Source organism: Ptychodera flava (assembly GCF_041260155.1).
Source record: "Ptychodera flava strain L36383 chromosome 23 unlocalized genomic scaffold, AS_Pfla_20210202 Scaffold_23__1_contigs__length_28996876_pilon, whole genome shotgun sequence".
NCBI classification, from domain to species: Eukaryota; Metazoa; Hemichordata; class Enteropneusta; family Ptychoderidae; genus Ptychodera; species Ptychodera flava.
This window is the reverse complement of record NW_027248277.1, coordinates 5969025-5996061: the sequence shown is the minus strand read 5'-3', so window position 1 is coordinate 5996061 and position 27037 is coordinate 5969025. Positions and strand designations below refer to the sequence as shown.

At 39.3% G+C, this 27037-nt stretch overlaps 1 protein-coding gene across 1 annotated transcript; it reads left to right on the top strand.

Annotated features, from left to right (window-relative positions):
• LOC139124079 (uncharacterized) lies at nucleotides 1-22711 on the top strand. Its single transcript, XM_070690211.1, has 12 exons — nucleotides 1-200; nucleotides 1178-1539; nucleotides 5964-6143; nucleotides 9283-9394; nucleotides 12147-12676; nucleotides 13427-13556; nucleotides 14903-15441; nucleotides 16458-16563; nucleotides 17663-18418; nucleotides 19035-19268; nucleotides 19918-20211; nucleotides 22359-22711. Exons 1-12 carry the CDS (start codon nucleotides 119-121, stop codon nucleotides 22430-22432), a joined length of 3399 nt encoding a protein of 1132 aa, XP_070546312.1. The 5' UTR covers nucleotides 1-118; the 3' UTR covers nucleotides 22433-22711.
• Nucleotides 22712-27037: the final 4326 nt, after the last annotated feature.

Here is a 27037-nt window from a genome sequence, read left to right as displayed (position 1 = left end):
AAATGAAGCGCGCGCTTATCCTCTTTAAATGTGATCGTCTGCCCACTTTGGCATCTTTCACGCAAATACGGTGCAAGACACTACCAGTAATCTGGCGTTACCTGAAATTCCATTCAACATGGGCGGCAGGGTATTTTGGCGGGCATCGAAGCTGCTGTTTGTCCACTGCTTGTTCATATTGGGTTCCAGTGGTGAATTTGGTAGGTGATTCTATTGTCGTTACCCGCGCGATGAAATATCGGCGCTAGATTTTTTTTTCCGACCCGCTGTTGGACAAGATAAATAACTCTACATTGCAAACTTTCTGCTGTAGGAGATTTCCTTTTACAAGTCAAATATCTCTGAATAGACCCTCATCAGAGTTGTTAAAAAAGGTGTCAAATATTTGCATAATTGCTCACTAACGAACCATTCAATTCACGCATACTGCATATAACCGGGCAGAAAACAATTTTTTTCAAGTATTTTGCGAAGCTTGGAACTCTAAAACGTTACTCTCTATAACTCATCATAATTAGGACAAAAAATGTTCTCCCAAATTTTTTCTCGTCCAAGGCAATTGTTGATCGCCAAACGATACTAGTTGCTCTTTATTAAATCTGCAATGTAAAGAAGATCAAGCATTTTTTGCATAAATATTTTCCTGAAACATATCTATAGGTGTAGGTTGTGTTTTAAAAACAAGTTATCTTCTCACCTGAGAAAACGAAGATTTGACTGAAGTTAAGTCACTGTTCTGAGTGTAAGGGTATATATTTCTTTGAAGAGATAACTTGAAGTAACCTGTCCCATAAATTTCGCAATGACATTTGTTGACTAACATTTGCCTTTTAACCCCAGGACTCCTTTTTTAAAACGTATGTGACCTGCCCTCTTATTTCGAAAACGAGTTGTATCGATATCAGTCGTTTTTTTCTCTAACTGTATTCGAAATCCTTTCTGTCTGTCCTCGTATGTCAAAACGATATGTCTTTTTTCTTTGTTCGAAATTCTCTCTCTCTCTCTCTCTCTCTCTCTCTCTCTCTCTCTCTCTCTCTCTCTGCAGAACCCTCATCGACTTTATACGTGAAGTGTATCTACCATTTTTGTTTCTGTAAACATCTCCCACGCTCAACTCGTAAAGACTGTCATCTCAGCACGTTTGAATAATGCGCCATTTTTCTTGGAAAACATTCAGATTATTACAACGATTATCCTTTGTACGACGTGGAGTGCAAAGGCGGTGAATTGGAGGAGAACTCGCTGGTTTTCGACGGAACCAGTAGCGTGGTTGAGAACGATAACCCACGCCCTGAACTCACCGAGTTCACCGCCTGTTGGTGGATGAAGAGCGATGCCGCCGACAACACCGGTGTTATTTTCAACATGTACGTCTCTGATAGCGACTTCATCCAATTTGAGAATCCTTCGAACTTGAGACTGTCCGTTAACGGAGAAGACGGCTTGGAATCTGGCCTGGAAGCCAACTATGGAGAATGGATACACGTTTGTGTCACATGGAAAAATTTTGAGGATCAAGACAATCAAGGAGTATACGAGGTAACCAGTGCCGTTTTTAATTCAAATTTTTACTTTTTACGCTGCAGTTGGTCATTATAAATTCGGTTATTTTTGGTCTGTCATGTTTTTGTATATCTCCAACACGATTGAAACTAATTTGGGATAATTGGATTTTCATATTTTTCAAATTTCTCGATGTTAGGTGCCTTATAGCTGAATGTTGCGGTATTACAAATTACTCGTAAAAACAAGTGTGTAAGTTAAAAAGAAAAGCAGATGAGCTTACATTTGCAGATCAAATAGACATTACTTCTTCATCCAATTATCCAAAATTAGTTTCAATCATGTTCTCCGCAACATGAGTGAATTTCCTGTTTTGCATCGTCTGAGCGCTATGCAAATCAATCGACCGTGAAATATATGTACCGTTTGTTATTGTTCCCTACTTGTTTTCATATTTCCAATGCTGTTTAATATCAAATAAGCAGAAACAGAATCATCACCTCCTTGCCCTGGCCTTGAACTCTCTTTGTGGGTGAATATATGTTGGTGAAAAGTCTAATTAATATCTTTTTGTCACAGAGAAATGTACACGTTGTATTCTTTGAAAATAGCAGCGATAAAACCATTATTTTTCATAAAACCTGAAATATTTTGGTGATTTAGACTGACACAGCCTTGTCGAGAAACTATTTTTTGTAATCTTGTTTAGTTCCGGCGAATAAATTAATTGCTCGCCTGTACATATCTCAAAGAAAAATTACAAAAAAGATATCAGACAGAAATTTCAAATGAATAATCTAATTTGATGGCTATGAATGAACATTACCTATCTTTCTATCAATGCGTGTGTCTCTGTGTGTCTATCCGTTTGTCTGGCAGTGTTTGTCTATCTGTTTGTCTATCTATAATATATATAAATATAGGTATGTATATATGTAATTCCATTGTTTCATATAGTTTGTTATCAGGAAGAAAATGAATGTTATAGAAATGTTAAACTTCTGAAAATAAACGTTTGTTATTGCAAAACAGACCATTGCACGTCATCTTTACCGACAGAGATATTTAATGACTTAAATGAATAAATGGATATAAATATACATAGGAAGATACACAGATACATAGCAGGGGTTGAAATGGATATTTTGTCAAGAGACACACTGTGTATGTCAGGTTTTGCATTGGCATGTACCAGCTTCCAAGTACCTGCTCACTGACAGTGTTACACCAGTAATATGTCAAAGAGATTTTCCGAGTCACCCTTCCCATCATACCTTGCAAGGCCCTTTTTTTCCAGATTCATGGGGTATGGCTCTTGCAAATATATCTTTGAGGCTGGACATCCAGTATATTGCCGATGACATTCAAGCTCACAATCCACAGTACCAGCCCATCAAGCGATGACATCATTATATCAAGTATAGTTTAAAGCCGAGCGATTAAAGGCCAGAGACTTGATCCCCGGGATCAAGTTTGTTTTAGTCTATAAGAGGATTATGGATTGTTTTAGCCTTTTGTTTTCCTTTGAAATTGTAATCTAATAAGTAGATTTCCCTGCAAGACAATCTGACGCCTGACAAAGGCCTTTAAGCTATCGCAAGTTTTTTTCCCCACGAACTCTCCACTCCTCCTACCGTTGCAAGACGGCTGAACATTGCATCAAGGATTGTTCATGTAAATAACAGGCACGTTGCAGTTGGGTTAAAGTTCTCTATCAGTTTGCTTTCTACAAATACGTACATCACAGAAATTGAATACTTGTAGATATATTCGTTTTGATGAGTGTCCTTTCTTTGAACCTTGACCAGCAGTTCTTTAATACTTTGACATTTTGTGAGTTCCATTTTGGAATGAAATGGCCTTAAATTGACAGCGGTGAAACAAACACATGAATGTGAAATCTCAAGAATGATTGACACATGTCAGTAATAATTGATAGCGCCATTCCCGTGTGACTATTCCTGGCACTCTGTGCATATGTTCAGAAGCATATTTTCCATGCTCACAAATAAACTAACGAAAAAAGCGGGTGGGGATTTCTCGCTTTGTTTTGATGATATTGTAGCACATTCGGGTTTTATGGCAGGTCAAGCCAGGAAGCGAACAAGTGGTAATATATGAGGATGAAACGGCTATAAGTGCCGTCGGCAAAAATAAGAACCCTTACTGGCACACGGTTGTAAAACTCTGAAAAACACAAGAACATATGTGCGGACGTGGCACATCCTGTGAATGACTAATGTCTTGCTAAACAAGACAACAAAGCTTGCAATTCTATATACACTTTCTGCATTGAATGATGGCTAAAAAATCACATACGTACTCTCTAGTAAATATAGTAATTTTAGACTTTTGAACAGGGACTACATGCAGACAAACCAAACTTTCCAGATGTCTTAGACCGGGGATTTTCTTCTTTATGATTCGATCTGCCAATGAAAGTCGTAAATTTTCGAAATCACGTGTTCGCTTGTTTTGATGATGCTGTACGGAAAGTTTAACATAATCATTTCCTTTAAAGTCATGTAGTTTTCGGTAATATATTTTTTTCTTTTCTTTTATGTCATCTGTGCCTTCGCGACTTTAGTAATGAAGATCGAATCTTTTTTTAGTCCCCACGGACGAAGTTCGGGGGGACTTATAGATTGGGTCATGTCCGTCCGTGCGTCCGTCCGTGCGTCCGTCCGTGCGTCCGTCCGTTCACGCAGATATCTCAGACATGCCCTGGTCAATTTCTTCCAAACTTTGCACAAGGATAGTACCCTACCCCATACAGATGCACGTCGATTCGTTTCACAATGCGATCAAAATTGGCCGTTTTTAGTTTACACCTCCATAGACTTCCATTTATAAGTCAGTTCTCCATAGACTTCCGTGTATAAGGCAGTTCTCCATAGACTCCCATGTATAAGACAGTTCTCCATAGACTCCCATGCATAAGTCAGTTCTCCGTAGACTCCCATTTATAAGGCCAAGAAAAATAAAAATTTAGTTTTTCATCGTATTCATATTGCAAAAAGGATGCAGTGACACAGTTTTTAGTCCCCACAGATGAAGTCCTAAGGGCTTATAGATTGGGTCATGTCCGTCCGTTCGTCAATCCGTGAGTCAATCCGTTCACGCAGATATCTCAGACATTTTGACAAAATGTCACATGACCTCGGTGACCTTTGACCTCAAATATACATATTTGTCCATAACTCAGTAACCACAAGTGCTACACCCTTCATATATGGTGTGATGGGACACCTTATGACGCCACATTTTGTACCTCATTAATTATGCGCATATCTAATTTTGAGCAAGCCAATAGAGCTAGAGGTCTGATTTTTGGTATATAGGGATAACTTAGCGATACAATTTTTTTTATAAAATGTCACGTGACCTCGGTGACCTTTGACCTCAAATATACATATTTGTCCATAACTCAGTAACCACAAGTGCTACACCCTTCATATTTGGTATGATGGGAGACCTTATGACGCCACATACTGTACCTTATTAATTATGTGCATATCTAATTTTGAGCAAGCCAATAGAGCTAGAGGTCTGATTTTTGGCATATAGGGATTAATTAGCAATACATTTTTTTCCCCAAAATATCACGTGACCTCGATGACCTTTGACCTTGATCATACATATATATGCATAACTCAGTAACCACAAGTTCTGTACGCTTCAATTTTGATAGGATATTAGACCTTAAGATGTCACATCTTGTACCTCATTTATTATGCGCATATGTATTTCTTGGCTTGCCAATACAGCTAGAAGTCTGATCTTTTTTCCCGATTTAGAACTATGACTTAGACATGCCTCATGTGTTTCAAATTGGGAACTAGGACATAGACCTATGTGCCCATAGATCTCAATATATACACTCCAGTGATACTTCTTAATGACCACATTTCCCTGTCCCATCAAGACTAATACTCCTATTACAAGTGGGGACAATGTCATTGTCAATGACTTGTTATCGATGGATGGATGCCTGAAAACCGATTTGCGTGCATTTCTTGTAGGGCCTTTACAAAAGTCATGCCTAAATCATCTCTTGCCTTATAATCTCTCTCATAAGCACAACACACTCAGTGTGGCAACACTGACATTTTTATCATTTACATATCTACATAGAAATTATTGGACGAAGAGGGCCTAGCCGTCAATGCAACAATTGTCCCTTCATGATTTACAGTAAAGATTGAATATGTATTTATTTTTTTGTTTTTTTATTTATCTATTATTGATTATTACTTATTTATTTATTCATGTATTTATTTATGTATTTATGTATTTATTTATTTATTTATTTATTCATCTTTTTCGTTGAGTGCCGGCCTGAAGGCCAACTTCTATATACGGTCGAATCAAAGACTTGCCTCAATCATGTCTTGAGTTACTCCTTTCATAAGCACAATACACCCAATGTCCGGACACTGACCGATCTTTATTATTTCCAGATCTACAAAGATGGTGTTAGACTATTGGACGAAGAGGGTCTAGCCGTCAATGGAACACTCAGTAGTGGTAGTGGATTTACTATCGGACAGGCAAATTCTAACTTAGGTGGCACCAATTACGAGGGAGAAATAACCAAGTTCAACATTTGGACAAGGAAACTGGAAGATGACGCAATACTGGTAAAACATAAACCGATAGTTGTGGCGAATATAACTTTTTGAATTCACATGTTTATCGACCTTAAGGTGGTATGCGCCTCGAAAGTGAAAGATTTATAACTTTTGCTCAAATTTTCCTCAACGAATCCTTCAACCAATCTCTTTCAAAATCAAGAATAAAAGTCAAGCAGTGCAAATTTTGGTACTAGAGAAACAAGTTACCCAAGATTTACCGATATTTGAAGTTTAAAATGGCCGCCGTCGCTGTGTTAATTCTATCGGGAGAAAAATTTCAATTTTCAAAAAACTAAAAAGGTGAAAAATTTTCATTTACCCAGAGCTTTAGAATGAACCCCCACAAGTGGTGGATTAGAATATAATTGTTAAAGTTTGAAAGCCAGAATATCTGTCTCCGAGGCGCGTTCTACCTTAAAATTGACACAGAAGAACTGGAGATTTAGAAACACGTCAATCTTATTACAAAGCTTTTTGAATTAAAATCTAAAACCTCGGACCTCGCTAGTTTTTTCTAAGCTAAACGGAAAACAACTATTCAAATGCATAATGCAAATAAGGATTTCTAAGAAGAACATCACAGCTATTCTGTTCAGTAGAGCATACTAAGGGGCCGTCTATAATAAAAACTGACGCACAAGAAACGTAATTCCTTCATTTTACTTGAAACCCCCTCCCTCCCCCCTCAAAACGAAAGTTCTTATGCGAAATCAATTTCGTATTATGACGCCGTTTCTGACAAACCCACACGCACCTCTCCGATCCGCACGCCCATGAAAACAACCGGAAGGCACATTAATAAATAAACCTCCACTTTACGCGTTTCACTTTTTAAGACAGAACATTTTAATGTATTTCGCGCGTGGGAAAATGTTTCACATACATGTTTCACGTTGAAAAAGCATACAAGTTTTTATTTCACATTCATGTGTTTTCGTTCTCTTTTCTGTCTCCGTATTTTGTGGTCATTCTGTTCTCGTTAAACGCGAAGGTAGTATTGCGTTCTCGCTGCAAAGTCGCACTTCGAAAACAATAGAGGAAAATCCTTATGCGATGTTGACACACACAAAACGAAATGAGCTTTTACTACCCCCCCCTAAACGAAAGAATTACGTTTGTCGTGCGTCAGCTTTTATTATCGACGGCCCCGAAACTACTCTGTAAAGCGCCATTTGGAGTTTGTCGCCATAGGAATCCATTTAATTGACTGACTGACTGATTGATTGACAGATTAATTGATTGACTGATTATTTTATTGATAAAATACAATGACAGACTAAATTCTGTTTTGAAGTACCGATCCGGCAAAATGTATTATTTTTCAACAAATATGAAAGGGACTAGTCAAAATATCAGACGTGAAATATGAGTACAAACTTTGGCATATCAGGAGAAGAAATGACAAAAAAATTCCATTGTTCACTCGACGAGTGCCAGAATAAAAATGTCGCATTTGGATTAATGGCTCATGAAGACTATAGCACGACTGGTTAATAATTTCCCAAACAATTTATATAGGGAAACCACCGATGGGGTAAAATACCAAAAGAATAGGTCCTGAAGAACTGCACGTTTAACTTATATATATATATATATATATATATATATATATATATATATATATATATATATATATATATATATATATATATATAAACAGAATACTTCAAGTACAAAGTAATGAAATCTATTACTTAAGTTTCATGCATCTTGCAATCCTCAGATAGAGTGAAAGGATTTCTAGCTCGACACTCTTACATATATAATCGGGATGACGGGCTTGGTGTACTCAAAAATATGACGGCCAGCAAGGCGGATAAGATCAGAAAGGAAATCACAAAGATATTTCATGACATTGGCCTGAAAATCACGATCGAGACAAACCAGAAGATTACAAACTTCTTAGATGTGACATTTAATCTGAACGACGGCAAGTTCTACCCGTATCGTAAACCGAACGACCAAACAATGTATGTCTATAAGCAGTCTAATCACCCGCCAACCATTATTAATCACATACCTGACGCAATAAGCAAACGCATCTCAACAATATCTAGTGATAAGGGCATCTTTGATAAATATAAAGGGCGATACAATACAGCGCTAAAGGCAAGCGGCTACACCGAACAAATTGAATTCACCAAGACCAACCAATCAGCGAGGAGAAGCAATAACAGGAAGCGTCATATCACGTGGTTCAACCCCCCTCTCAGCAAGAATATGGGAACTAACATCGGCAGGAAATTTCCCCAACTTGTCGATAAATATTTTCCAAAGGGGTCTAAACTTCACAAGATCTTCAACAGAAACACAATAAAAGTGAGTTATAGCTGTATGAGGAATATGGCAAGTATAATCAAATCGCACAATAAGAGGGTAATCTCCGGAGAACAGCGTAAGGACCAACCAGATAATTGCAATTGCAGGGTTAAGTCGGCATGCCCCTTGAAGGGTAACTGTCAAGTCAGAGGCGTGGTGTACAAGGCCAACGTATCAACGGAGGAAAACGGAGAGAGGGTTTATATCGGCCTCACTGATAACACCTTCAAGACGCGCTACGCTAATCACATGAAGTCGTTCCGCAACGAGAGATACAAAAACGACACCGAGTTATCAAAATATGTATGGAACTTAAGAAATAAGGGACAAGACTTTGACATTTCATGGTCAATCATTGATAAAGCATTGAGCTACTCTAACATGAACAAGCGATGTAATCTTTGTATATCAGAAAAGCTGCACATTATCAATGCTGACAAATCTACACTGTTAAACAAACGCTCTGAGTTGGTTTCAAAATGTCGCCACCAAAACAAATATTATTTATCGAATTTTAACACTACCTACAAATAGAATGGTTCGTCCCAATCATATATGTAAGAGTGTCGAGCTAGAAATCCTTTCACTCTATCTGAGGATTGCAAGATGCATGAAACTTAAGTAATAGATTTCATTACTTTGTACTTGAAGTAATCTGTTTATTTATAACGCTCTGCTTTTTGCATTGAGCACTGTAATTTCCCTCGAGGACATCTGTATACTTCGATATATATATATATATATATATATATATATATATATATATATATATATATATATATATATATATATATATATATATATATGTATTCCTTCAAACTTATAGGCACTTTCTGAGGATAGATACAATCCTGGCTGTGGTGATTTCTTTCACTGGAACCAATTGGAGAGAAACGATTTGACTGGCGTGTCATTGTCAACTCCTGATTTGCCACCAAGTAAGTAAGAGAGATAACTAAGAAGAGATAAAATGATTAGGTTATCAGTTGCGCAAGCGTGATACCAGCGTACTTGATGATCTTTGTTGATGGCAACTGCACGAAGCAACCCATACTTACCAGGCAGAGGGCGATCACATTCCATTGCGGAGATAACTGTGCGTGAAGAGGCAGTCGTTTTGTTTAAAGGGATAGGGTCTTGCCAACTGCGCATGTGCGACATTCTTCTTTACAAATAATGTATTTCATACTCGATATCTAGATGCGTCACTTCAAGATAGCTGCTAAAAATCTTACGATGTCAATTATGTTAAAACATGTACTTTTCATAAATCGCCAACGTACCTCGGGAATAGAGTTTACATTAGCGGTCGTACGGCCCTCTACGGCCCGGTTGAGCGTTTTTCCGACGATCCCCTCCATTGAAGAAACAAAACAAATACAAAGCTGACGATAAAAGGTGCAAAAAATACCAATGTTGTCAATATTTGAAGGTGTACAGGCGCAAATGCTTTGCTTGACTGTTTTGCCTTCGGATAAAATGTTGTCCGCTTGAGTAGGCGTTTGTTTTACAACCCTGTCACTTTGAGTAGAATGTGAATAGAAAATAGATCACAAATTGTGTAGTGTTTACAAATTCCACATTTCCCACAATGCCATCGTAAACGACAGTATCAGTTCCTAATAGGTCCAGTTCGGTATGCAGCGTAGTGGAAACAAGATGAAAAATGTATCTACATTTGAATTCACATATAGGCTGATGTGGAGCGTCACGCTTCACATCAGCAGGGTTCTATGGCCGATACAACTAGTCGTTTGGAGACACTGTACAATCCAGTATATCCAATGTCCAACACTGAAGAAACAATGCAATGCAAAACTACAGAAAAGCTTGGACATACATTGACATGATAGAAAGCTTTATAATGCGTTTTTACCGTCGGCACAATGTTGACAAGCATGATGTAAGCAAAACCTAGAATGTCATATTTGCAATTACATTGGTCATAAACTTCAATATTACACCTCACGTATTATCCAGGTACTGTGATTGGCTGAGCCTCGCTCACGTGATATAGAACAAAAAGTGATAAAACATGGCTCAGTTGATACAGCCCTGTGGCGTGCACTGATATATAATACCCTCGCCTTTGGCTCGTGTATCATCAATATTACCGTCATGAGCACCATCCCTTGGGCGGGCAAAAATCGTAATCTGTCCTCGGTGTGTTATTACTTAGGGACTGGTCAGTTTCTTCAGCCTGGGGGGGGCGGTGGATTCATGGGGGGGGGTCACCCTGTTTTTGACTTTGGTGATAGGGGGATCACCATGTTTTTGAAATACCCAATGGGGGGGGGGGGGGGTCAGTGTGTTTTTGAATTTTGACACAGGCTCATCATTGCCTAAAATGCTAGTGTCAGCCACAAATTTCATCATTCAGTTGTATTTTTCGGCGCGCCCTTCGAGGGCGTAACTTTAATAATCAGTCATATTTTTCAGCACGCCAAACTTTAACATATCAAGCATACATACATCAGAGATATCTGTATGTTCAATATTTTTCAGCGTGCTCTTCAAGCTCATTACTTTAATATATCAGACATTTTTCAGCATGCCCTTCAGGTGCATGACTTTAATATACAAGGCATATATATCAGAGATATCAGGATGTTTCATATTTTTCGGCGCCCTTCGGGCGTCATACTTTAATAAATCAGAGATATCTTGATGTTTGCAAAGTGAAAGTGTACATTATGAAATCTACATTTCATATGAAAAGGATGACAAATTCCTGATACTTTTCTGTTCTCTCTATGAGAATTCAGTATGAGAAAGCAACATGTACAAATATTTCACAACATATATTTGATACAGTGACTTATTTTAGAGATAGAAAAATGACAAGATATCTTTCCTTCTCATTGATGCAATTATTTTCCTTTGTGTCACAGGTTTTCTGTAGAAAGATGCTTTTTTATGAACAAAATAACAGTTAAAAAGGCAGTTTTTGTCATTATTAGCTGTGCCTTTATGGTTTCAATGTTACAAGAAAAGGCCCTCTCAGACACTGCACACATCAGATTTGGCTAAAAAAGCTCTCTATGGCTCCTCAGGAGATTTAATTGGATGGTTGGCAAGTCTTAACACCCATCAAAGTTTTTGATTCACTGCTTTTTCCTCTTTGATATTAAAGATTGACATCCATTTCTGTACAACAGTTCAGGACATCTGGTTAAGCATAGAAAGTGTAAAATACATTCACAGCTCATTCAAAATACAGTTAATTCAAAATGTACTGTATTCAAACTTTAAGATTGACACTTTGAAATTCCTATCTTACAACTGACATGTTAACAATTTCATTAAAACATAGAATGACTATTTAAAATATAAATATATATGTAAAATGTAAAATATAATATAATATTTATATATATATATATATATATATATATATATATATATATATATATATATATATATATATATAATTTATGTCCACCTTTTGGTTTACCTATGTCGCGCGCCGGGGGGGGGGGGTCACCCTGTTTTCAAAATTTGGAATAGGGGGGTGGTCAGCCACTTTTTGACGTCGGCAAAAACTAATCCACCGCCCGCCCCCCCCCCCCAGGCCGAAGAAACTGACCAGTCCCTTAGTTATGCAAAGAGCTCTGCTCATTGAGCCTTTCTGAATGGGTCGCTCTGCATCGTGCCTGATTATTTGCATATGATTGACCTCTTTCCCGCCAGATCCTAATTATGTTGGATACTGTAACCAAGAAGGTGTAAGGAATCAAGCTTTTGTATTTGATGGCGATCAGAACCACGTGACTTTTGATCGCAAACTCTCAGAAGTGCCCGAATTCACGGCCTGTTTCTGGATCAAGGTCCCAGTTGGCGCTAGCCCCGATCAAACCATTTTCAGCTACTTCGCTAAGGGCGACACGACGGGCAGTATCGTGCTCGAGAACCCGTCGGACTTGAAACTGACAGTGGCGAACCAGGAAGAGAAAAGTTCGAAGGTCAATATCCAAGATGGCAACTGGCATCACGTCTGCGTGGCGTGGGACTTCTCCAACGGGAGACATTATTACTACCTAGACGGACAAGAGACCAGTCGAAGGAAGTTGGCCAAAGGTGTGGTGGTACACAGCGGTGGACAATTTGTCATTGGGCAGAAGCAAACAGCCGGAGGGTCTTTCGAGCCAAACAGCGGCCTCTCTGCCGAGATTTGGAATTTCAACATGTGGTCTGAGAGACTTGACGCTAGTGAGATACGGGTAAGAAATACACAATACTAAAATGGTCATGTCGCAAAATAATGTCATTTGCTCGGTTCTAGGTACCAAACATTATCACAACTTCGGCGGATGTTAAAAGTTAATGTTCTTGAATACCTGTGTGATGAGACTTTCACCTTATTTTCAAGTAGCCTGACTGTATTCTGACAGATCACGTGCAATGGACTGTTTGATATACTCCAATTCTCTGCCACATTTCTGCCGCTGACTGGCCCCGCTCAGTGTGCGACTGCCATTTTTCACCATTCTGGTTGTTTGGCGTCATACAATTTCTACAACAACATCAAAATGACTACCTGCAGACGACAAACACAGATTTCGTGAGCGAAGCACAGCCAGCGGCAGAAATGGGACAGGGAACAAGATCGGATTGTGCAACCATGGAGGTAGTCTCTGCTACCTCCATGGTGCAACGTTGATAAAATATTTGAGTACACAACATTTTCGTATATTTTTTGAATAGTTGAATATGACCGTGTATGCTAGTTAAAACTATGCCCGTCCGTCTGTCTGTCTGTTTGTTTGTTTGTATGTCTGTTGTCTGTGTCTGTCTGTCTGTCTGTCTGTCTGTCTGTCTGTCTGTCTGTATGTATGTATGTATGTATGTATGTATGTATGTATGTATGTATGTATGTATGTATGTATGTGTATCCTTTCCAACTGAGGTATGCCTGTTATTCGTTATACCTTATCCTCCACATCAATTCCTTCATCCGGTGTCATTTACAGAGGTTGCGCAATGACATGTGTAATCGCACTTGTGGTGACGTCATCTGGTGGCCATATTTCTTTACTTTGGAATCGCCTTTAATCGACGTCTCAATCAATGAGTTTGAAGAGCTAGATCAGATGCATTGCCGTAAGTATTGCTGCAACGTTAGGAGTTTAACTTATTCACCACAATAGTTTGACTCAAAGCAATCAGTCATGTGAGAGTGGTTTTCTATGATTTTTAAATGTCGGCTGTTCATCGCCTTTCTTTTATGCAAATTTAATCAACAAATAATCTTGAACGTCGACGGGAACTTATCCCAAAATCCGCGGGCAGATCGGAAAATTTTTACTTTAAACTGATTGGCCAAATTTTCTTATCGTTTTTTGGGCCACCAATCAATGGACTGCTGAATAATGTAGGAGCGTTTCTTAGGTTCTGTAATAAATATGGAAGACACTTGGATTTTCGTGTGAGCGGGAATATTATAAATCAGCAGGTTTTTGTCTAACTTCGAACAAATCAAGTTGAACGCCATGGGAGAGTTTGAATAAAATGTTCTTCTTTAATTCGATCGTATCTATTTCCTGTAAACAATGTTTTGATAAAATATTTACCCTGTATATTATCTCAGCTTTCGAATATTGTTATTGGCTATATGTGTTCGGTGACAATTGTATAAACAAGACTTAACTTTGTGTGTGTGGACACAAGCGGACCCAAACTATCAATCACAAAGAGTGTCCCTGAAACGTTTCTAATTTTACCGAGTGTGAACACAGTATTTGTTCACTATACTGAGAGTTTGTCGCCTCTGAAGTGGCCCCGGTTTTTTAAAAAGAAAACAAAGTGAACGCACTGATGCCTATGGATAGATCGTGAGCCGACGCAATTGAGATCAGATCTGAGAAAATGGGTTCAAGACGACCAGGAAGAACCATTTTGTTTCTTATCACAATCTTAGCACAGGCCAAGAGTTGATAATGGACCCGAACCAGCAGTAATATATAGGCCATTATATCGTACCAGTATATTGGTGGCGCAAATAAGTGATCTGATTGGTCAAGATGTAAAAATAACCGTGCTATATTACCGATATAGCACCGTCACGGTTGTAACACACACGAGCTTTTATCTAGAGAAAATGTCCCTTTTTAACGTTTCAAGCTATAATTTCAATGTCCTTTTATGATATAATAGTAATAAACCTCCGGAGCAAAAAGTATACCACTCGGTTTAGACCAGTTCACTCCATATATGGAGTGACGTAGTCAAACTCTCGTTCTCTGTACGCCGTCGATGGATGTGATTCATCGCTTAAATTAATTATATCGAGGAATATTGATGGCCAGGTGTGATTGATTTCACCTTTAACCCTTTCACAAAGTGGTTTAGATCAATCCAATTGTTTTTCTATGGTAAAGTTGGACCTCTGAGGAGAGAGAAAAGGGGTGGAAGTTAATTAAATGTCGTACCTTTGTACATTACATCAGCTGAGGAAGATTTTTGCCGGCCAGGTGTGTTTGATGATAATCTCTGGGTTGTTGACAATTCTGGTGATTGGAGTCTGTCACCCATGCCGAAAGATATCCCAGACCTTTCCGAATTCACCATATGTGTATGGATCTCGCTCGATGACCTGTATGCAAATCTCACCAACACTGTGTACAGCTATTTTGTACCGGGCGACACTGAGGGCAGTATAGTGCTCGAGAATGTCAACGACTTGACGGTGATCATCAACAACCAGAGGAGCGAGCCGACTGGAATCAACCTGAACAACGGCACCTCTCACATGGTTTGCGTAACATGGGATTCCTTCTTCGGCGATTTTGCCATCTTCGTCAAGAAAGAAGAACTGTACAGGGGAACTGGTCTTGCCGCCGGAGAGCTCATTCAAGGCGGTGGGTCCTTGATCCTTGGACAGAAACAGAGTACAGTTGGAGGGGGGTACAATAAAGAAGACGCCTTCTACGGCAAAATGCGATATTTCAACTTCTTCAACAAAGTTCTGAGCACGAGAGGGATACGGGTGAGCGAGGGAATTCCCTTTCATTTCATTTTGTTTTCACAAGTGCGCCCTCATTCATCTGCATGGAAACATTGTCGTCAGGTATTGACATACAAGTAGACCGCACTTTACGAGGGATCGTAGCATTTTAGACGATATCTAGACATTCTACCTTCACAAACAGTTCCCGAGGAGCCGCAGATGTAGAAGAAAGCATGTCACAAACTACTTATTATGTATGAGAGGGTATCTAACTTTACTTCGGTGACTGTGCATAATATTAGCGCCAACTCTAAACCTCGTTTACATATGGAAGCCGTGCGCATGCGTTACACATTTTCCGATTTTGTTCAGAAATGTCCTATTAGCTTTTATCGGGATGTAAAATCATAATTTTGTTACCAGATTTTTGTTTTTCCAAATTTTCGCTTAGTTGAGGGGCTCTCTGATGTCACAAGCAATGGATTTGGACACCACAAGATTTATTTATGATATCCGGTGTTAGCAACGTTAGTCATGTACCACTTACACGACTCTTGTCAACTGTTTGGTACTGATATAATGTGTAACATCTGTTCACAAGTTGTGAGAAGAATTACTGTTAGATTTGTCAGGAAATCCGTTCAAATTTTAACGACCTTACACAATTTTAAATCAAAGACTTCCTGAGTGAGTCGTTCTAAACCATGCTCAGGAAGATAAGTTCCGAGTAAAATCTCGGTAAATTAGGGCGTTTGGACAACGTTTGTCGCCGTGAAACATGTTTTTTTCAAATCTTCCGAACTTGTTTGCATTTCTCAGAGGTTTATAATCAGTAACCGCGTGACTATAAGCTTACGCCCCGAGTTTCAGTAGTATATATTCACTTATTACGGATAAAATCACAAAATACACGATTTCGTTCACAAAGAATATTTTTCTAGGCTCAATAACAGCTCCTTAGCAATGTTGATCTCTATGTACAATCCCAAGGCACAGTAGAACATGTATCTCTATAAACTCTCCTTCCTCCTTTCCTCTCCGAATTTCTCCACTAGAGGGCATCAAAGACATGTGTTCCAGACTGTGGTAACGTCGTGTCGTGGCATGAGCTGGAATATGTTGACTTGATAAACATTGTCGATAGAACGTTCACGTGTGGCGGTAAGTACTGATGCATTATAATTGTTTAATGGTTAATACCAATAGCTTTAGTGGTTTCATTCTAATGGTTACGGTTTAAACATCGTATCTTGGAACAGAATTCAAACAGCTTTGAATTGTGCAAATTATCATACCTTAATTCGTCATTCATTTCTATGTAATGGTGTTTTGTTACACGTGTGAACTGGCTGCTACAAATTATTAATCTTCATCTCCATGGAGAAGCGGTGATGCGGCATCAAATACGTAACAGAAGCAAGAGTAAACTCGCGCAATGAAAAAGTAGTTCGACAGAAATATACCTCATAATTTCACTCGTTTCAGTATTTGTCGACATTAATTCGGTGGTGTAGTCCGCATTAGATGTATGTAAAAGGGAAAGATGTTTGCATCGGGGTTTTTGTTTGATTTAAGATTAAAAAAAATATCAAAGGTCAAGTCGCGTCAAGTAACGCCAATGTTATTTGACCGGTTGAGCAGGACTGTTATTTGACCTCGTACCAGTAATACCGAGACTCAGCATGCAAGAAAATGTCATATATTTCAGACTTGGGTGCATAATAATTATGGCGATAATTAGTAGGAGAAGAATTTATAGGCATGTTTTTCTTAGTTTCTTTAGAGAAAATAATCGCGATCATACCCGTCCGTGATCCATAACACTAGGTCAAAATTCGTAATACACTAGTTATAAACATAGACACAAAACAACTCAGAACAGACAGTAAAGCAGCGCTACACACAACAAAGTCAGATTCATGAAAGAAAGATATATGGACCTCTGGCCAAAAGGCCAAGAAGTGATGTCAGGTGTTCGAAAATAGTAAGCGCATCCTGCCCCACACGTGGCACCCGCCATATATCAATCTGTAAGTCAAATAGGTAGTGGTCACAAACTAAGGTCCAATGTCACTGATGCCATCAGTGATCATTTGTCGAAGAGAGATGCTGTATTTATCTACCAGCTTGCGATACCTGCCAAAAAAGCGTTTGAATGTAGAGACAAGTCTTTCTCTGGTGTAACCTTGATTTAACAGTTTGTAAGAGAGAAAAGTATAAAAGTCATTTATAATTACTCTTTTAACATGTAAATCCGTAGGTTCAGAAGACGTTTGGACTCCACCGCCTTCCACACTTCCTCCAACGACGGTGAAACGCACTACAGCTGAGGCCCCAACAACTGTTAAACCCACTACTGCCAAACCCACGACAGAAGAACCACCCACCACTGCCAAACCCACGACAGAAGAACCACCCACCACTGCCAAACCCACAACAGAAGAACCACCCACCACTGCCAAACCCACGACAGAAGAACCACCCACCACTGCCAAACCCACGACAGAAGAACCACCCACCACTGCCAAACCCACAACAGAAGAACCACCCACCACTGCCATACCCACGACAGAAGAACCACCCACTACTGCCATACCCACAACACAAGAACCACCCACCACCGCCATACCCACGACAGAAGAACCACCCACCACTGCCAAACCCACAACAGAAGAACCACCCACCACTGCCAAACCCACAACAGAAGAACCACCCACTACTGCCAAACCCACCACGGAGGAACCTGTTCCACCCACCACTCCTGTTGAGCCGACTCCATCCGCTCCAAAAACAATCCCACCAACAACAGCAGAGAAATCAACCCAAGCCCCTCCGACTACAAACCTTCCGACGACTGAAGAAGTAGTAGAAGTGCTAATAACTAAAGCGCCCCCAGTCCCGACCGTCGCACCAACAACAGCTGCAGCTGTACCACCACCACCAAGCTGTATGCCTGAGGAACCAAAGCACGATTGTCCGTGTCCTGATATTGAAACCTCTATTTCCGATCAGCATGGTACGTATAACTATCAATTCACTGCAAGGGGTCACTTTCCTATCAGTCGTGTAGTTCAGTGCGTTTAACTGATTCTTGGCGCTATCCATATGTCTATTTGCTGAAGAATGCACTTGGAGACAAACATTCTGACTCAAATTTTTACCATAATTATTTTCTTTTCTGGTCTACCGCGTGCAAGGGTTCATTTTAAAGCTCTAGGAATAAAAAAAATTTTCTCAGTTTTTCAATTTTTATTTTTCCCCATAGAGTTAATACAGGGATGACGGTCATTTAGAATTTCAAATATTGTTAAACGTTTACTTAGGTAATTTGTTTCTCTAGCAAAACTTTTGCAAGGTAATCCCTGATTTTTATTCTGAATTTGATGAAAGACATACTACCTCAATAAGGCACAATGTACGTAACAATTTTCTTTTCAGTTTGACGCCATGCCTAAAAACGCAGGCAAAAGTGCACAACAAAGTCACAAAAACGTAACATTGTATAGATCTAACACCCGTATGCCCCAAGGATCAATTTATAGAAGAATTCTTATGATAGTTTATTACTTTAAGCAGACATTCCACCATGATAATAAACCAGTCACGTGAAACGTTTCTCCGTATCGCCACAGCTCGAATTCCACCGTGCAATTCCAACATTGCACGTGGAAAGAGAACTGAGCAGAGTTCCAGTTATTGGTACACCCAGTCAAGCGATGCAGTTGACGGTAGCAGCGACTCTACCTTCTGCCATGGTTCTTGTACTGTCACCCAGGTTGAGTACGAGCCATGGTTCAGAGTAGACCTGGGAAAAGTCCGTGAGATTTATTATGTCTCGCTCACAACGGCCGATGATTGCATCGATTGTAAGTACAGTTTTGTTCGTACAGGTTACACTTTAGTTCGTTTCCTTATTTCTTGTTACCGTATTGATCTATCCTTTGAAGTCATGCGTGAAGTAAGACGAGCAAAATTCATAAGAACGTTGAACGAAGGGGATGCACGTTAGATATGAGCGGGCATAGCCTACTAAGAACTGTCCTATTCATCGTAACGCTGAGAGAGAGAGAGAGAGAGAGAGAGAGAGAGAGAGAGAGAGAGAGAGAGAGAGAGAGAGAGAGAGAGAGGCGTATACAGCCAGAATAACAGGAGAGAGATGGCGCATACAGGCAAACTGACAGACAGAAATGGAGCAAACAGAGAGAGAGAGAGAGAGAGAGAGAGAGAGAGAGAGAGAGAGAGAGAGAGAGAGATGGCGCATACAGGCAGATTGACAGAGAGAGAGCAGACAGAGAGAGAGAGAGAGAGAGAGAGAGAGAGAGAGAGAGAGAGAGAGAGAGAGAGAGAGATGGTACATACAGACAGATTGACAGAAAGCCAGGACAGTAAGGACGAGACAGTGCTAGACTATTCTCAATGAGATATTATCTGTCATAAATCATTGAAAAAAAGGCTTTAGACCCGAAATCATTGAATGTCTTTCTCCTCACTGCTTACGCTTACATTCTTTGATAGCGGACCCACTTCTGGGTGCTGAGGTCAGGGTAGGTTCTTTCATTGACTTCAAGAAGAATAGGATGTGTGGCGTGGTTGGGAAAGACGCCTCCAGGTACCCTACCGTTGACATAGAGTGTATCCACGGCCCGGTGACCGGCAGGTACATAACCGTGCAGATACGCTGCCGAGAGACCAGGCTGTATCTGTGTGAACTAGAAGCGTGGACAGATGATGTCGATGTGGAGCTTGATGTCGACGTCCAGGGAGGACATCTGTGCAATCCAAAGCCACGACCGATAGGCGTTGCTGCAGGTAAATTATAATGGAGACCTAATTCTGTTTCTTTTACTTGCTGTCTGATGACTTTACCGTACAAAACAAATTATCCGACTTCGCCTGTTAGACATTTTGAAACATTTTAAAATTTGCCTCAAGTTGCAACAATTGTCAGGAGATTCAGTCTTGGACGAGATCGGAAACCAGAGAAGTGTGAAATATCGACTTATTATTTATTTATTTATTTATTTATTCATACATTGACTTATTCGTTATTCAAAAATAACATTAAAATAACCAGCACGGATTATGAGTTGTATTTTGTGTTGGTACACATACTATGTTATGATTATGTTATGATTATGTTATGGTACTATGTTATGATTTGCATATTTGTGTACAGTTAAAATGTACTGGAAAAAAGTAGAGAATCAAATAGCACTTTAAGAAATTACGGCCATATAAATAAAATTCTTCGTTTCCCGTCCTTTGATTTTTGAAAAACGTACCAGCCAGCCAGGGAAAAAAGAAACACAGAGAAAAAAAACACAAGTATATTAAAGTTCCATTAGCTGTATCTTCTGGCGATTTTTCCGTTAGTTTTGATTGAAATGATCACTGGCTCATGTTGAAGAGTCTGTCAAATAACAGAGAATCGCATATTATTCGGAAACATTACGTGCCCGACAACTAAATAACATGTGATTTTACAACGAAAATTTCAATTTTTGTCCGGACAGAAATACAAACTCTGTTGACACGCGGATTCCAACGTAGGCATTCTTCTGCACCTGCGCGAGCCATTTACAGCAATTTAAAAATAAATATTCATTACTTATGCCCGGTACTTACGTCGTAGTCCATTGTCCGAACACGTTGCGTAGCCAGATGTCTGGCAATCCACGACGCAATGTTGTTTTGATCCCACAATAAAGGTGAACTTGTATATCTCGGGTGATCGCGGCGTCACCATATCTGCGTTCTCCCCAGCACGCTGAGCATGCCAGACGTCAACAAACGAGCTCGGAAGGGCAACACGTTTGGACAAAAATTAGCAGTTTTATGTGGCTATAACATGACTAACCATGTTTGTTTCTTCGTAAAACAACATTTTGCAACAAATATGAGCCTCCAACATGGAATTTTCCCGGTAAAAAATGGTCAAAAGTTACAAATAATGGCCCTTTAACATAAGTTTATTTTTTATTTGGTTTCTTTTGGAATAATTATATTTTATTTATTATAGTGTTAACATTGTGTTTTGTTTTCATAATTTTCTCTGAAAACCTACCAGCACGCGGACAACAAACAAATAATTTTATTTACAGCGCCTAAGTATAAACCAAACGACACTAATTATGTGAACACATTACACAGATAACATTCTGTTTATCACCGACTGAACCTGCCAAGCGCGGCCGGTAGGTTTTGACAAGGCTGGTGCATATTATATTTGCAGTGAAGGTTCATATGTCATTTATGCAAATGTATCAACTCCTTTATCAGCTGCTTCTCGAGTCGAAGCAGCTGTCTCATCTATCTATCTATCTATCTATCTATCTATCTATCTATCTATCTATCTATCTATCTATCTATCTATCTATCTATCTATCTATCTATCTATCTATCTATCTATCTATCTATCTATCTATCTATCTATCTAGAAAATTTGTATAGCGCCTAATATCCAAAGTTAAACAATGCTCAGTGGCGCTTAGAGTTACAATGAAAATGCTCTCTGGAAGATGTAAGTTTTTAAGCGTCTTTTGAAAATGTTGACATTAGGAGAGGTTTTTATGTCCAGGGGCAAAGAGTTCCAAAGGACAGGAGCTGCTACAGAGAAGGAGCGGCGACCATAGGTAGTCAGATTCCATCTAGGTGTGTGCAGAAGGCATTTATCAGATGAACGAAGAACACGTGATGAGGCACAAGGTGTTATTAAATTCCTGAGATATTGTGTTCCTGAGATATTTTTAAACTCCTGAGATAATCCTCACACAACCAATACCTGACATTGCTATGTTAATTATTCTACCTTCATCACGGCTTGGTCAGAACCTAAATAGCAGTGTTTATTTTGACAAAAATTAAACATGCCGAAACATGATGGATAGAGAGAGACGTCCAACCGTTCAATGCGTTTTATTTTTGTTTGTTTGTTGTTCTTTTTCCTACTTATACAGGTCTTCAGGGGAAAGAGGGAATGTTAGCCCAATTCCAACAGTTTGTCTTCAACATGTGCTGTTCATCTGAGTAGAAGAAAAATCGTCAGTTTATTCAGAAAATTGCGCTGAAGGCGTTTCACAAGACGTGAAACCGACATCGTGACTTCGCATGCCTGTAATCGTTGCTTGACCTCATTTTAATTCTAAAAATGTTCTAAGTGGCTGACGGAAATTATAAATTCGATATCCCGAATGTAGATTTTCCTGTTCTTACTGATATTTCAGTATTATAATCTGATTTTATTGTACCTTTATTTGGTAATGGTAAAATACGTAGTTACAATTATTAAACATGTGCTTACGTCATACAATTGTTGTCTGTGTGTCTGCCTTGTTGTCTGTTCGTCACATCCGAGAATTATCCGTCTTGTACCTATGTTTCTCCTTTTCGGTTTAGAGTATGCCATATATTTGCCCTTTGCCTTCCACCTGTTTGTTCTGTGTCTGACTCACACTCTCGTCCACCTCTCGATATGACCTTTGACCCTGAACTATTGACATGGTCAGAGGTAACGATGAAGCGTCTAGAAAGCATAACGCGTAAAAGTCTCTGCGTCTCTGGAGTCAAAAGAATCATTTCATCAAACATGCATTTTCGCGTTTGTCTTACTTCCTAAATCCGAGAAACATAAATAATATACGTCAGCATAAATGGGAACATAAAAAGATAATTTGATGCAAAATGATTTAGCTGGAGGAAAGTCCATGCGAAAAAAGTCAAATAGGTTGTGTTTCAAAGAACACTTGTTCAGTTATTGGCCCCAGCTTATTTGTGCTTTCTTCAGAAATCAGTTCAGTAACCCGATAATGGCAAAACATGAACCGACAAAACGACACAGAGGTCAAATTTCGACAAATGGTGCAACTTCCAGTATATTCATATACGTAACGGAAATCAGAACATGTAGAACAAGCCTATTAGGTAAATCAGATCATTACGGACCAAGTGCGCAGTGCATTTTTTATGTATACATACAATAATATTTTTACGTATTTGACAAATGTACAGAATCAGTATAGAGGTGCCGTATATCTAGCATTTCGCTTTATAGTGAATGTTGCTGGTTTAGCCAGCTCCGTGGATGTTTGGGAACTGAAATTAGTCATAAAGTAGTGTGAACTGCACAAAATCTAAAGCCCATTCTGTACTAGATCTCAAAATCTATTGTAGGAACACTAGTTTTTCCCATCATATTTCTTGTCTTCTCAGTGAAGCCTATGATAGTCACTCAACTTAACATATGAAGTATCTGTATCTCGGATGTAAAACATGTTTGGTGAGATAATTTGCCGCTGGTATCAGAAACGAAGAGGTTGGCGCGGCATATCACACAGCAATGTGTTCGATACGGGAGATTATGACATAATGCCCACAATCAGAAAGCGTTTATACCGCTGAGGGCGAAATTTCTTATCCAAGTCGATATTGATGTATCATTTGTCGATGGTGGGAGGTGGTGCTAAGAAGGTTCTAAAGTAGGAGTATTTTATATATCATAGCCCAAACATGGGACCATGAGCCCGAGGGTTGGTGACCATTTGCCAGACGTAAGGAGGGCAAATGGTCTCCTGCCCCCAGGGTACATAGTCCCTTGTTAGAGTTATAGTCCCTTGGGCTATAATGTTTTTATTCAATCCTTCTCTTACACAATTTTCACTCAAAATATTTACGTTTATTGGCAATGATAATCAAATGCTTTATTTCCATGTTAGACGAAAATCCGTTACAAATGAGACGATTTTCATCATCGAATGGCGCATTGATATATTTGAACTATTGTTATGCGGTTTATCAATTTTTGAAGCAATTTTTCCAAAAACCGGATTTACTATTCAAAACATGTAATTTCAACATTTTTATATCAAAAAGTTATCAAGTGATGGCTATGCGGCCCGCGACGTCATCGACGAGTCACCATTGAATCCTATGGAGCGCGCGACGTTCTATATACGAGGCATGTAATAAAACTTAATGCTATTATGGTCACCCATGGGGAATTAATCAAAGATCTTTAACCATCCGGCAAACGGCATAAACGAATCAATTGAAATCTTTGTCCAGTCAGCATTCTTCAATCGGCCGTTTGGTAACACGTGCGTAGCTTGAAAAGCATGCAGTATTTGCAATGGTGACTATTGACACAATGTGACGTCACAAACCATAGAATGAGCCCCGGGGACAGATATTCGGACCCTCAATTGTATCATTACTTTCCTGATCTACAACTTGTGACCAAGGACTTATTTTAAAGTACTTGGATTCAGGAAAAATCAACAGTCTTCGTTTTTCGAAAATCAATATTTTATTTTTTCCCCATAGAGTTCATACAGGGATGGCAGCCATTTTGAATTTCAAATATCGGTAAATGTTCGGTAATTTGTTTCTCAAGAACGAAATTTTGCACCACGACCCCTGATTTTTATTCTTAGTTTGGTACAAGAATGGTTAAAAGTCTTATCGAAGAAAGTTCGAACAAAAGTTTAAGTATCTCACCTTCGAGGTGCATACTACCTTAAATGGCCCATGAATTGATGTAGGCCCCAAAGATGTATTTGTGAATTAAAATTACCGGCTCTATGGCAGGTATTCATGGGGGTATTTTAACAAAAACTTCGCTCGGCCGACAAAATCATGGTTGACACTTCATATCGACCGTTGTTTGCAGGCATAGCACTACTAGTAAGAAAAGCATGGTCGACGGTGTGCGGGTATGGACCACTCATCGGGAGGAAATGTACCCTATTCATATTAAAAGTAGGGATGAGAACTATATAAAACTGTAGTGGTTCTCCTCAAAACGAGCTAATGATGTTATACGACAGAGAGGCCCTGTCTCCTTGACATTATCAGGAGAGGTGTGAAATACTTTATTTAATATGTACATACTTCAAGATTGGACCATCTGTGGATAAAAAAGTCGACAAGTAAATTAATAAAATTGCTTGTTTCACATTTTTAATGGTCTATTATCCAACAAAGGCGCACAAAATTGACCAGAGGACAGGAGCTGCTACGTCCAGGGGCAATAAGGAGCGACCCAAACATTCGTTCGCATCCCATGAGCCCCTTTTAAATTTCCAATAGTGATGTAAAGCGAGTCTGCCAAAGTTGTCAGGGTTTTTTTCATCGCGTGCGATTTTGCTGACAGGGTACAAAGCATCATTGATATAATCGTATAGTCAGTAAGACATATATTATGTCTTTAATGAAGCATAACACTGATACATGTATTGTCGGCAATAAAGACAGTCACTACAGGAGCGACTGATAATCAATCGTACATAAAAACAATATGGTTTGATTTTCATGTACGGGCATAATTGATTGTGTACCTTTACAGGACAATGGAATAAAATCCATTTTATCCAGCGGCGCATGCATCAGGCATTTTAGAAGATTCAAATATTTTAACATCTGTCTCTATGAGAGAAAGAGGGAGAGATAGAGACAGACAGAGAGACAAAAACACACAGCAACAGAGACAGACGGACAAAGAGAGACGAGAACAGCATGGACTAAGAATAGATAGAGACAGAGATGACCTAAGGAGAGGACAAAAAACGGTTCACGGGGATTCGAAATTAGACAAAACCTAGGAAAGATACAGTAGGCTGGCATTGCAAGAGAGAGCGATAAACTATGATTATATTAAAGCAGGCTGAGTTGATATTAGGACTACGCAAGTAATTTCATGTTGAAATCAGGGTCGTTTGGTTTAGTCGCTCATTCTCACACCACATTAGCCTGAAACCGTCATAATTACACACCATCTGTGTGGGTAATAGTTACATCCAAGCTGTTCTATGCCTAAAGTGTGTTATCAAGAAACGTAAAAATAGATTTCTGTTTGACAAAGAGGCAAATCTAGTGTCGTCCTTTACATTTTACAAGTTCTATTATTATCCAGAAGTTATGTCTAAATTGTTCTATGAAAAACGTCTTTCATATCATTGACATGTGAGACTGTAGAATTCTTGTGTTTCTGACGAAACGCAGAAAGCCAAAAACTGTTGTCACCACCATACGTTGAAATTTATTGAATATTCGACGTTGCTGCTTGACTTCAATGGAATTCATTACACACCGCGAAAAAGGCAATGTCAATTAGCCCAAGTGTTGGTTCGATGAATCACTGCCTGCCATGTACGATTTGATGTGAATGATATTAAATTGAGGTAAATTGGACGAGGTCTAAACTTTCGTATGTCGAAGGAAATGCCCCGATGCCTTGTCCCGGTTACCCATACTGCATTAAGGTATGAGCGGCCGGCAGAGATCCTCGCAGAGCAGTCTGGGTAACCAAGACTATCCAATGTCAATATTTATCGTACGGCATGCCCCTACACTATCACCGTGCCCAGTCGTCGTACGAAGTAAGGCACGTTGTTAGCCGTGTCACCGTCTCCGACGAATTCTATGGCTAGCCCGATACAACAAATCATATGTTGAAAGGATCACCAGCATACCATTATGCAAATTTGTCAGGCCTACTATCAACTTGAATGGAGTCTTCTCTGATCAGTTGTCTTGCCCTTGAGATAATTGCGACACAATCCTAAAATATTCTTTGTCGGTGTTTTGAGTGACATAAAACATCAGGTAAATTGTCTTTCTGAGTTTCGGCAGTAGCTGCAGT

Excerpts from the sequence above, each read along its gene's own strand:
- LOC139124079 (XM_070690211.1), top strand. The coding sequence starts at position 119 with ATGGGCGGCAGGGTATTTTGGCGGGCATCGAAGCTGCTGTTTGTCCAC. Across the intron at positions 1,540-5,963 it reads ACAATCAAGGAGTATACGAG|ATCTACAAAGATGGTGTTAG; the intron begins GTAACCAGTGCC and ends TATTATTTCCAG. Across the intron at positions 6,144-9,282 it reads TGGAAGATGACGCAATACTG|GCACTTTCTGAGGATAGATA; the intron begins GTAAAACATAAA and ends TCAAACTTATAG.